The following is a 12,215-nucleotide window of genomic DNA, read 5'->3' as shown; positions in this document are numbered from 1 at the left end:
TGAATAAATGCTCACGGTTAGAGACCAATATGCTACAATAATTTCAGTTTCCAAGTCAAGCACCATCTTTTTGAATTGACTTGTAAAGCAAGATTGATAGGTGGCCACAGATAACAAACTTTTAATGTTTTGATACAGGTAGGCAACTGAACAGACTATAGCAGTTTTGACATATCCAAATTCTCCTGAAAAAATACTCAGGATACTGGGTGAAATGTGATTAGACAATCATCTGTTGTGTTCAAATAAGTTAGATATACATTCCAGCCACTACTGGCTGCAACAACCAAACATGAGCTCATTTCTATTGGTTATGGCTTTCTGCTGCTCCAACGCCATGACCACCAGTGTCCCTCACTACCTATCTCCCACCTACATGTGGCCCTTAAACACTGAAATAGTAACATGTTTTCCCCTTGTACGCTGACAATATCCAGTTCTACTTCACTCAACTCTTCCAGAATTACTAACTGCATGTGTAACATCCACTATTAAACTGAGAAATTTCCAATTAAATGTCATTGTCTTCACTGTCGATTCTACATCCCAATCTCCTGAATCTGTTACATAAATGCTACCCTTGAATAATGCTACCCCCTCCAAATTGCTTCCAATTTTTTTTTTGAATGTCACTATTCTTCAACTTCAGCACACAATCTGGCATCCTGCAGCCTCATCTCTAACAGCTGGCACATTATATTTATTTGCTTCAATGTTTATCATCAATATGTCTACTCTGTTACAAGTGATATACACCTACAGATGCAGTCTTTAGATCAGTCTTTTTGTTATCGAAGTAATATTGAGTCTCGATTGCTGAATTATTCCTCAGTTCACTTTTCTCTACCATTCACTTCCCCTCATTTTCAACTACTTTGGGGAGACAGGACGCTAATGTGCAGAGTGCTTCATGGAACACCCCTGGAAAACATCGATTTTCCTGCTCCTCAGATGCTGCCTGACCTGCTGTGCTTTTCCTGCACCACTCTTCAACCTTGCTTCACATATGTTCACATTTGCAAACAGATTCAGCACTGAAGATTTTATTAGCTTCAATAATTTCTGAGTTGAACTTACTTGGGAACACCATATCCAGAAATTCTACCTCCTCCTGAAAGTTCCTATGTGGGTATTCCTGATGTGCTGGCTTCACAAAGTTTTTGCGGGAATAGAAGAAATCCTGTATTTAAGTTACACGCACAGATTTCAATTAGGTGGATTTAGAGCTTTTACAACACAAGTAGTGACTCTTAAAATTAGCTGCTAAATGTTCAACAAATGGTGAAGACAAGACATATGGTGTTACTTCCTAACAATGTGCTAGTGTCAGTTTTCTTTTAAAATGTTTGGCTGCAGTCAGGAAGTTCCAGAGATTGACAGAAGCCAATTTGTGCAGATGTGATTTAAGGATTATGAAACTCTGAATTGTGAAGTATGTCAATTATACTATGCTGCATGCCAAACACACTATTAGAACGAAATCATTATAACAGATATCATTTCATCCCCTGTATATACATTACAATCGTTTGCATTTCAGTTTCTTGTGCCACCACTCTAACTTTCACTAGTTCACTTGTTAGCTATACCCATTACAACAGTTGAATGTTCCTCCTGCAGAATATGGGAGGTAAGGGTGTCCCTGCTGACTACATCTGCAGGAAGTGCACCCAACTTCAGCTCCTCGAAAACCGCGTTAGGGAACTGGAGCTGGAGCTGGATGAACTTTGGATCATTCAGGAGGCAGAGGGGGTTATTGAGAGGAGTTACAGGGAGGTAGTCACTCCTCAGGTACAAGAAAAAGGCAGATGGGTTACAGTCAGGGGACAGAAAGGGAACCGGCAGGCAGTGCAGGGATCCCCTGTGGCCATTCCCCTCAACAATAAGGATACCGTTTTGAGGGGGGACAACTTACCGGGGAAAGCTGTGGGGCACAGGGTTCATGCACAGAGTCTGTCCCTGCTGCTCAGAAGGGAAGGGGGAAGAGGAGCAGAGCAGTAGTCATTGGGGACTCCATAGTTAGGGGGACAGATAGGAGGTTCTGTGGGGACAAGAGAGACTCACGGTTGGTGTGTTGCCTCCCAGGTGCCAGGGTTCGGGGATCCTTAAGGGGGAGGGGGAGCAGCCCCAAGTCGTGGTCCACATATGCAGGAAGAGAGATGGGGATTTAAGGCAGAAATTCAGGGAGCTAGGATGGAAGCTTAAGAGTTAGAACGAACAGAGCTGTCGTCTCTGGTTTGTTGCCCATGCCACATGCTAGTAAAGCGAGGAATAGGGAGAGAGAGGAGTTGAACACGTGGCTACAGGGATGGTGCAGGAGGGAGGGTTTTGGATTCTTAGATAATTGGGGCTCTTTCTGGGATAGGTGGGACCTCTACAAGCAGGATGGTCTTTATCTGAACCAGAGAGGTACCAATATCCTGGGGGGGAAATTCGCGAAGGCTATATTGGGGTGGGTTTAAACTAATCCAGCAGGGGAATGGGAACCAAAATTGTAGTTAGAGTATAGAAAAGGTTGAGGTCCAAAATCAATTTTCAGGGATGCAGGATGGCACCGGCAAGCAAGAATTGGTTTGAAGTGTGTCTACTTCAACGCCAAGAGCATCAGAAATAAGGTGGGTGAACTTGCAGCATGGGGTGGTACCTGGGATTTTGATGTTGTGGCCTTTTTGGAGACTTGGATAGAGCAGGGACAGGAATGGTTGTTGCAGGTGCCAGAATTTGGATATTTCAGTAAGAACAGAGAAGATGGTAAAAGGGGGGGGAAAGATGTGGTATTGTTGGTCAAGGACAGTATTGCAGTTGCAGAAAGGATGTTTGGGGACTCGTCAATTGAGGTAGTATGGGCTGAGGTTAGAAACAGGAAAGGAGAGGTCACCCTGTTGGGAGTTTTCTATAGGCCTCCGAATAGTTCCAGAGATGTAGAGGAAGGGATTGCAAAGATGATTCGCGATAGGAGTGAGGGAGACAGGGTAGTTGTCATGGGGGTCTTCAACTTTCCAAATATTGACTGGGAACACTATAGTACGAGTACTATAGATGGGTCAGTTTTTGTCCAGAGTGCGGAGGGCTTCCTGACACAGTATATAGACAGGCCAACAAGGGGCGAAGCCACATTAGATTTGGTATTGGGTAATGAGCCCGGCCAGGGGTTAGACTTGGAAGTAGGTGAGCACTTTGGTGTCAGCGATCACAATTCTGTTATGTTTAATTTAATGATAGAAAGGGATAGATATATACCACTGGGCAAGATTGTCTGACAATCACCTGATGAAGGAGCGTTGCTCCGAAAGCTAGTGTGCTTCCAATTATAGACCAGTGAGCCTTTCTTCAGTTATTGGTAAAGTGTTGGAAAAGGTTATAAGAGATAGGATTTATAATCATCTAGAAAAGAATAATTTGATTAGGGATAGTCAGCACAGTTTTGTGAAGGGTAGGTCGTGCCTCACAAACCTTATTGAGTTCTTTGAGAAGGTGACCAAACAGGTAGATGAGAGTAAACTGGTTGATGTGGCATATATGGATTTTGACAAGGCATTCGATAAGGTTCCCCACAGTAGGCTATTGTACAAAATGCGGAGGAATGGGATTGTGGGAGATAAAACAGTTTGGATCAGTAATTGGCTTGCTGAAAGACACAGGGTGGTGGTTGATGGGAAATGTTCATCTTGGAGTCCAGTTACTAGTGGTGTACCGCAAGGGTTGGTGTTGGGTCAACTGCTGTTCGTCATTTTTATAAATGACCTGGATGAGGGCGTAGAAGGGTGGGTTAGTAAATTTGCAGACAACACTAAGGTCGGTGGAGTTGTGGATAGTGACGAAGGATGTTGTAGGTTACAGAGAGACATAGATAAGCTGCAGAGGTGGGCTGAGGGGTGGCAAATGGAGTTTAATGCAGACAAGTGTGAGGTGATTCCTTTTGTCGGAGTAACCGGAATGCAAAATACTGGGCTAATGGTAAGATTCTTGGTAGTGTAGATGAGCAGAGAGATCTCTGTGACCAGGTACACAGATCCTTGAAAGTCGCCACCCAGGATGACAGGGTCATTAAGAAGGCATAGAGTGTTTTAGCTTTTATTAATAGAGGGATCGAGTCCCGGAACCATGAGGTTATGCTACAGCTGTACAAAACTTTGATGCGGCCGCAACTGGAGTATTGTGTACAGTTCTGGTCACCACATTATAAGGAGGACGTGGAAGCTTTGGAAAGGGTGCAGAGGAGATTTACTAGAATGTTGCCTGGTATGGAGGGGAGGTCTTACGAGGAAAGGCTGAGGGACTTGCGGCTGTTTTCGTTGGAGAGAACAAGGTTGAGAGGTGACTTAATAGAGACATACAAGATATCAGAGGGTTAGATAGGGTGGACAGGCCTTTTTCTAAGTATGGTGACAGCGAGCACAAAGGGGCATAGCTTTAAATTGAGGGGTGATAGATATAGGACAGATGTCAGAGAGTAGTAAGGGTATGGAACGCTTTGCCTGCAACGGTAGTAGATTCACCAACTTTAAGTGCACTTAAGTCGTCATTGGACAAGAATATGGACATACATGGAATAGTGTAGGTGGGATGGGCTTCAGATTGGTATGACTGGTCGGCGCAACATTGAGGGCCGAAGGGCCTGTACTGCGCTGTAATGTTCTATGTTCAAATGTGGATTACGTGCAAGACCTACAAAACAATGTCAAAGTTACCTGAATGGAATCAAAGCCGCAGTACTCACGAGCAAGTTCCAACAGGGGTTCCAGTGCTTGCAGTAAGAGGGTGGTACCGCATGTCTTCAAAATGAAACGTCTCTTGGAGACAAACATGCTACTCTCACTGTAAAACAGACAAAATTAAAAAATTAAAGATGATCTCCCACATCTCAACTTTTCGAGTTCTTTGGCAATTTAAACAAACTTTTAAAACAGGATATTGTTCACCATCTTCATTACCACCTGAGCGTCATACAAAGCTACCACCTAGAAAGAACTTTCGAAAGCTGATTGGAGGCAGATGTTCACAGGTAAAGGGACGGCTGGAAAATGGGAAGCCTTCAGAAATGAGAGAACAAGAATCCAGAGAAAGTATATTCCTATCAGGGTGAAAGGGAAGGCTGGTAGGTATAGGGAATACTGGATGATTAAAGAAATTGAGGGTTTGGTTAAGAAAAAGAAGGAAGCACATGTCAGGTATAGACAGGATAGATCGAGTGAATCCTTAGAAGAGTATAAAGGAAGTAGGAAATCAGGAGGGCAAAAAGGGGACATGAGATAACGTTGGCAAATAGAATTAAGGACAATCCAGAGGGTTTTTACAAATATACTAAGGACAAAAGGGTAACTAGAGAGAGAATAGGGCCCCTCAAAGATCAGCAAGGCAGCCTTTGTGTGGAACCACAGAAAATGGGGGAGATACTAAATTAATGTTTTGCATCAGTGTTTACTGTGGATAAGGATATGGAAGATATAGACTGTAGGGAAACAGATGGTGACATCTTGCAAAATATCCAGATTACAGAGGAGGAAGTGCTGGATGTCTTGAAACGGTTAAAGGTAGATAAATCCCCAGAACCTGGTCAGGTGTACCTAAGAACTCTGTGGGAAGCTAGACAAGTGATTGCTGGGCTTCTTGCCGAGATATTTGAATCATCGATAGTCACAGGTGAGGTGCCGGAAGACTGGAGGTTGGCAAACATGGTGCCACTGTTTAAGAAGGGCGGTAAGGACAAGCCAGGGAACTATAGATCAGTGAGCCTGACGTCGGTGGGCAAATTGTTGGAGGGAATCCTGAGGGACAGGATGTACATGTATTTGGAAAGACAAGGACTGAATAGGGATAGTCAACATGGCTTTGTGCGTGGGAAATCATGTCACACAAACTTGATTGAGTTTTTTGAAGTAACAAAGAGGATTGGTGAGGGCAGAGTGGTAGACGTGGTCTATATGGACTTCAGTAAGGCGTTCGACAAGGTTCCCCATGGGAGACTGATTAGCAAGGTTAGATCTCACGGAATAAAGGGAGAACTAGCCATTTGGATACAGAACTGGCTCAAAGGTAGAAGACAGAGGGTGGTAGTGGAGGGTTGTTTTTCAGACTGGAGGCCTGTGACCAGTGGAGTGCCACAAGGATCGGTGCTGGGTCCTCTACTTTTTGTCATTTACATAAATGATTGGAATTCGAGCATAAGAGGTACAGTTAGTAAGTTTGTAGATGACACCAAAATTGGAGGTGTAGTGGACAGCAAAGAGGGTTACCTCAGATTGCAACAGGATCTGGACAAGATGGGCCAATGAGCTGAGAAGTGGCAGATGGAGTTTAATTCAGATAAATGAGAGGTGCTGCATTTTGGGAAAGCAAATCTTAGCAGGACTTATACACTTAATGGTAAGGTCCTAGGGAGTGTTGCTGAACAAAGAGACCTTGGAGTGCAGGTTCATAGCTCCATGAAAGTGGAGTCACAGGTAGATAGGATAGTGAAGGCGGCGTTTGGTATGCTTTCCTTTATTGGTAAGAGTATTGAATACAGGAGTTGGGAGGTCATGTTGCGGCTGTACAGGACATTGGTTAGGCCACTGTTGGAATATTGCCTGCAATTCTGGTCTCCTTCATATCAGAAAGATGTTGTGAAACTTGAAAGGGTTCAGAAAAGATTTAGATTAGATTAGATTACATTAGTGTGGAAACAGGCCCTTCGGCCCAACAAGTCCACACCGACCCGCCGAAGCGCAACCCACCCATACCCCTACAGTTACCCCTTACCTAACACTACGGGCAATTTAGCACGGCCAATTCACCTGACCTGCACATCTTTGGACTGTGGGAGGAAACCGGAGCACACGGAGGAAGCCCACGCAGACACGGGGAGAATGTGCAAACTCCACACAGTCAGTCGCCTGAGGCGGGAATTGAACCCGGGTCTCTGGCGCTACAAGGATGTTGCCACGGTTGGAGGATCTGAGCTATAGGGAGAGGCTGAACAGGCTGGGGCTGTTTTCCCTGGAGCGTCGGAGGCGGAGGGGTGACCGCATAGAGGTTTACAAACTTATGAGGGACATGGATAGGATAAATAGGCAAAGTCTTTTCCCTGGGGTTGGGGAGTACAGAACTAGAGGGCATAGGTTTAGGGTGAGAGGGGAAAGATATAAAAGAGACCTAAGGGGCAGCTTTTTCACGCAGAGGGTGGTGCGAGTATGGAATGAGCTGCCAGATGATGTGGTGGAGGCTGGTACAATTGCAACATTTAAGAGGCATTTGGATGGGTATATGAATAGGAAGGGTTTGGAGGGATATGGGCTGGGTGCTGGCAGGTGGGACTAGATTGGGTTGGGATATCTGGTCGGCATGGATGGGTTGGACCAAAAGTCTGTTTCCGTGCTGTACATCTCTATGACTCTGAGTCTGACCCACAGTTAATTCTCCACCTTTGCCAACACAAGTTACAAGTGTCCCCTCTGCCTCCAAACAAATTGTTGGAAAGAAATGTTTCAAATTCAGACACTTTCCCTCTCGTAACTTGCTGGTCCACAATATGCCACTGAGTAGTAGCTCTTGGGCTCCCTAACAGAGCTTGGGTGCAAGACTGGCTCATTCATTCCTTTAAGCCTACTCCCCAATCTAGAAGGTCACAGCTGCTGGTTTCAACTCCATTGTCCTGTTCTTGTCTCCAAATCTCTCCAGAAACTCTCGACTTCTCTGGTCTATTAAAAACAAATTTATCTCAGCCTTGAACAAATTCACTGGCCCAGCCTCCATTGTGGATGGAGCACTTAAATAAGCATTAGATCTTTGGATACAATATTAAAGAAGAATTATTAGCATTTGTCACAAAAACAAATAGTAATGGAAACCTTAACCTGAATATAGATTGGGTCGGTCAAATTTTCGAAGGTTTGGAGAATGCTTGTGACTATTTCCTGGAATAATACACTACGGAATAAAATAGAGATCAAGTTTTATAAAAAAATCCAGTATTCCACAATTAGCAGAATTAATGAGTATTGCAAGAGATCCACTGGGGAAATAATGACAATAGCACAACTGAATTCCACACTAAGTTTGAAAACAATATTGTCAGCTATGAAGATTAAAAATGAACATTAGTTAGATATGAGGGAAGAGCTGGCTATTGTTGATTGGGTAAACAGACTAAAATATAGATGGCACCAATATAAGAGATGTGGTTTAAATTACTGAAAAAACATCAGGATTTAGGATTGCAAGTGTTTTAGAAGTTAGAAGGCTGTTGATTCTATTTTTTTCATGTTTAATCAAAGTAACCAGAAACATAAAAATAGATTGCAAGAGCTTCTATAAGTATATGAAATAAAGTCACTTTGAAGCAGGCAGGTGACATGATCATGAGGAACTGGGACAGACATGGAACAAATATTTTATGTCTTCTGTTGTGAAAACAGACACAAATCACATACAAGAAACAGAGGGTCACTGGCAGTGTGGGTGCACTAAAAGTGAAGGTCGAACCTTGCAGAAGCAGTGTGCTGCATCATTGTACTAAAAGAGATAGCTACAGAAATGGTGTAACCACAGCTATGACTTTTCACATCTCTAGATTTTGGGATGGTGTCAGCAGCTTGGAAGCTAGCTAGCTATGCCTGGAAGGCGGCAAGAGAAAAGAGAAAACTACAGGGCCATTACATTGACAATCGCTGGGGAGGAAGTAGAAAATGGAGTATTAGGTTGACAGACAGTGAACCACAGAGTGCCGCACGCTTAACTATTAACATTCTATATTAATAACTTAGATACATTACTTTGTTTGATCTATGTTTGCTAATGGTATGAAGCTAGTTGCAATTGAAGCTGCAGGGTACAGCAAATTGAGAGACAGGTAAAGTGTCAGGCAACAAGGTGGTTGATGGAGAAATGAAAGACCATTTATTTGAGTTAAATGAAGAGAAAATCATTTTTAATGGCATTAAACACAAAGGTTGATGTATACAAAATCCTGAGGAGAAAGTGAGGTCTGCAGATGCTGGAGATCAGAGCTGAAAATGTGTTGCTGGAAAAGCGCAGCAGGTCAGGCAGCATCCAGGGAACAGGAGAATCGACGTTTCGGGCATAAGCCCTTCTTCAGGAATGAGGAAAGTGTGTCCAACAGGCTAAGATAAAAGGTAGGGAGGAGGGACTTGGGGGAGGGGCGTCGGAAATGCGATAGGTAGAAAGAGGTCAAGGTGAGGGTGATAGGCCGGAGTGGGGTCCCAGAGGTGTTCTCTGAAATGCTCCGCAAGTAGGCGGCCTGTCTCCCCAATATAGAGGAGGCCACATCGGGTGCAGAGGATGCAATAGATGATGTGTGTGGAGGTGCAGGTGAATCTGTGGCAGATATGGAAGTTTCCTTTGGGGCCTTGGAGGGAGGTGGGGTGTGTGTGGGGTGTGGGCGCAAGTCTTGCACCTCCTGCGATTGCAAGGGAAGGTGCCGGGAGTGGAGGTTGGGTTGGTGGGGGGGGTGTGGATCTGATGAGGGAGTCACGGAGGGAGTGGTCTTTACGGAATGCTGATAGGGGAGGGAGGGAAATATATCCTTGGTGGTGGGGTCCGTTTGAGATGGCGGAAATGACGGCGGATGATGCGCTGTACATGGAGATTGGTGGGGTGGTAGGTGAGGACCAGTGGGGTTCTGTCCTGATGGCGGTTGGAGGGGCGGGGCTCAAGGGCGGAGGAGCGGGAAGTGGAAGAGATGCAGTGGAGGGCATCGTCGACCACGTCGGGGGGGGGAAATTGCGGTCCTTGAAGGAGGAGGCCATCTGGGTTGTACGTTTTTGGAACTGGTCCTCCTGGGAGCAGATGCGGCGGAGACGAAGGAATTGGGAGAATGGGATGGCGTTTTTACAGGGGGCAGGGTGGGAGGAGGTGTGGTCCAGGTAGCTGTGGGAGTCGGTCGGTTTGTAGTAGATGTCTGTGTTGATTCGGTTGCCTGAGATAGAAATAGAAAGGTCGAGGAAGGGGAGGGAGGAATCTGAGACTATCCAGGTGAATTTGAGGTCGGGGTAGAAGGTGTTGGTGAAGTGGATGAACTGTTCAACCTCCTCGTGGGAGCACGAGGCGGCACCGATACAGTCATCGATGTAGCGGAGGAAAAGGTGGGGGGTGGGGCCAGTGTAGTTGCGGAAGATGGACTGTTCCACATATCCTACGAAGAGGCAACAGAGCTGGGGCCCATGCGGGTGCCCATGGCTACTCCTTTTGTTGGAGGAAGTGGGAGGATTGGAAAGAGAAGTTGTTCAGGGTGAGGACCAGTTCAGTCAGTTGAAGGAGGGTGTCAGTGGAAGGGTACTGGTTAGTACGGCGGGAAAGGAAGAAGCGGAGGGCTTTGAGTCCTTCGTGATGGGGGATGGAGGTGTACAGGGACTGGATGTCCATGGTGAAGATAAGGCGTTGGGGACCGGGGAAGCGAAAATCATGGAGGAAGTGGAGGGCATGGGTGGTGTCCCGAACGTAGGTGGGGAGTTCTTGGACTAAGGGGGACAGGACCGTGTCGAAGTATGCGGAGATGAGTTCGGTGGGGCAGGAGCAGGCGGAGACAATGGGTTGGCCGGGGCAGTCAGGTTTGTGGGTTTTGGGCAGGAAATAGAAGCGGGCGGTGCGGGGTTGTGGGACTATGAGGTTGGAGGCGGTGGATGGGAGATCCCAAGGTGATGAGGTTATGGACGGTCTGGGAGATGATGGTTTGGTGGTGGGGGATGGGGTCATGGTCAAGGGGGCAGGAGGAGGAGGTATCTGCGAGCTGGCGTTTGGCCTCAGCAGTGTAAAGGTCGGTGCGCCAAACTACTACCGCACCTCCCTTGTCTGCTGGTTTGATAGTGAGGTTGGGGTTGCAATGGAGGGAGTGGAGGCCTGCGTGTTCAGAGAGTGAGAGGTTGGAGTGGATGAGAGGGGTGGGGGAGTTCAGGTGGCGGTTAATATCGCGGCGGCAGTTGGCTATGAAGAGGTCGAGGGCAGGTAGGAGGCCAGCACGGGGTGTCCAGGTGGATGGGGTGTGTTGGAGGCAGGAGAAGGGGTCGTCAGAGGGTGGACGAGAGTCTTGGTTGAAGAAGTAGGCACGGAGGCGAAGGCGGCGGAAGAATTGTTCGATGTCACGCCGTGTGTTGAACTCATTAATCCGAGAGCGTAGGGGAATGAAGGCGAGGACTCTGCTGAGGACTGATCTTTCATCCTCAGAGAGGGGTAGGTCTGGAGGGATGGTGAAAACACGGCACGGCTGGGAGCTAGGACCTGGTGTGGGGCTGGAGCGGGGTGTGGGGGCGGGGTTAGGCCTGGGGGCGGGGTTGGGTGTGGTGATGGAGATCGGCGAAGGGGCGGGGTTAGACGTGGTGACGGATATAGGCGTGAGGGTGGGGTTAGACATGCAGTCGGAGATCGGCGAAGGGGCGGGGATAGGCGTGGTGACGGAGATAGTCATGGGGACGGGGTTAGGCGTGGTGACGGAACTCGGCGGGGTTAGGCGTGGTGACGGAGATCGGCGTGGGGGCGGATACACATGTGGCATTGTGGTCGTGTAGGTTAGTAACGTCACTGGGGGCGCAAGTGGCTGCGGCGACCACAGAGACAGAGTTATTCCCCATAGCCGCGGAGATTGCGAATCTGTCGGCAATTGTCTTCATGGTGATCGTGGAGGCGGTTGTCTGAGCGGCGATCGCGGAGGCGGTTGTCTGAGCGGCGATCGCGGAGGCTGCGAGGTCGGTGGGGACGGAAGTGACGTCATCGTCCGCGGCAGCGGCTATTGCTGCGGACGATGTAGCGGGCGCATGTGTAATGGCGCCAGACTGATTTCGGAGGCCGATGGAAGATTCTGGAACAGTTGAGGAATCCAGAGTGTGGGGGTAAGTACATGAAAGTTTTTGGTACTTACTGTCTTTAATTCCGTATACAAATTCCTGTACTTGCATAAAGAATGCAGCGTGCCAATATACCAAGCAATGAGGAATTCAAATTACTTGTTGGCTTTTGAAATGGTAATAAGCACAAAATAAGGGAGGCTGCAATGACATCCCAATTAGAGTAAAGTAATATATGTCGCTTTGGTCTCCACATTAAAGGAAGGACATACTTGCATTAGAGATGGAGTAAAGTTTCTGGAACGAGTGGGTTTTTTTTAAAATAGTGAGAGCCGCTTCAACTGGATCTACTTTCTTTGAAGAACAGAAGAACGAAAGGGTATCAGTTGAAATATTTAAGATTATGAAGGAGATGGACAGGGTAAACAGACATTTCTT

At 46.8% G+C, this 12,215-nt stretch overlaps 1 protein-coding gene across 3 annotated transcripts in view; it reads right to left on the bottom strand.

Moving 5' to 3' along the window:
* The window catches only part of LOC148151155 (S-adenosylmethionine decarboxylase proenzyme-like), a 32,204-nt gene that overhangs the window by 7,637 nt on the left and 12,352 nt on the right, over nt 1–12,215 (bottom strand). For 2 of the 3 annotated variants that reach the window (XM_087983204.1, XM_087983197.1), the window contains exons 3-4: nt 4,692–4,818; nt 1,078–1,180 (exon numbers count right to left, since the gene is read on the bottom strand). In XM_087983204.1, the coding sequence (XP_087839330.1) occupies nt 1,078–1,180; nt 4,692–4,818 (230 nt within the window). Of the gene's footprint in view, nt 1–1,077; nt 1,181–4,691; nt 4,819–7,835; nt 7,909–12,215 lie in introns of all 3 variants that reach the window. The other variant, XM_087983209.1, reaches the window with a different exon arrangement.

Source organism: Chiloscyllium plagiosum, unplaced genomic scaffold (genome assembly GCF_037043375.1).
Source record: "Chiloscyllium plagiosum isolate Xiang-an unplaced genomic scaffold, Cpla_swu_hap1 HiC_scaffold_3, whole genome shotgun sequence".
In the NCBI taxonomy this organism is placed as follows: Eukaryota; Metazoa; Chordata; class Chondrichthyes; order Orectolobiformes; family Hemiscylliidae; genus Chiloscyllium; species Chiloscyllium plagiosum.
Note: the sequence above shows the minus strand (reverse complement) of the source record. Positions and strands in the feature narration are given on the sequence as shown.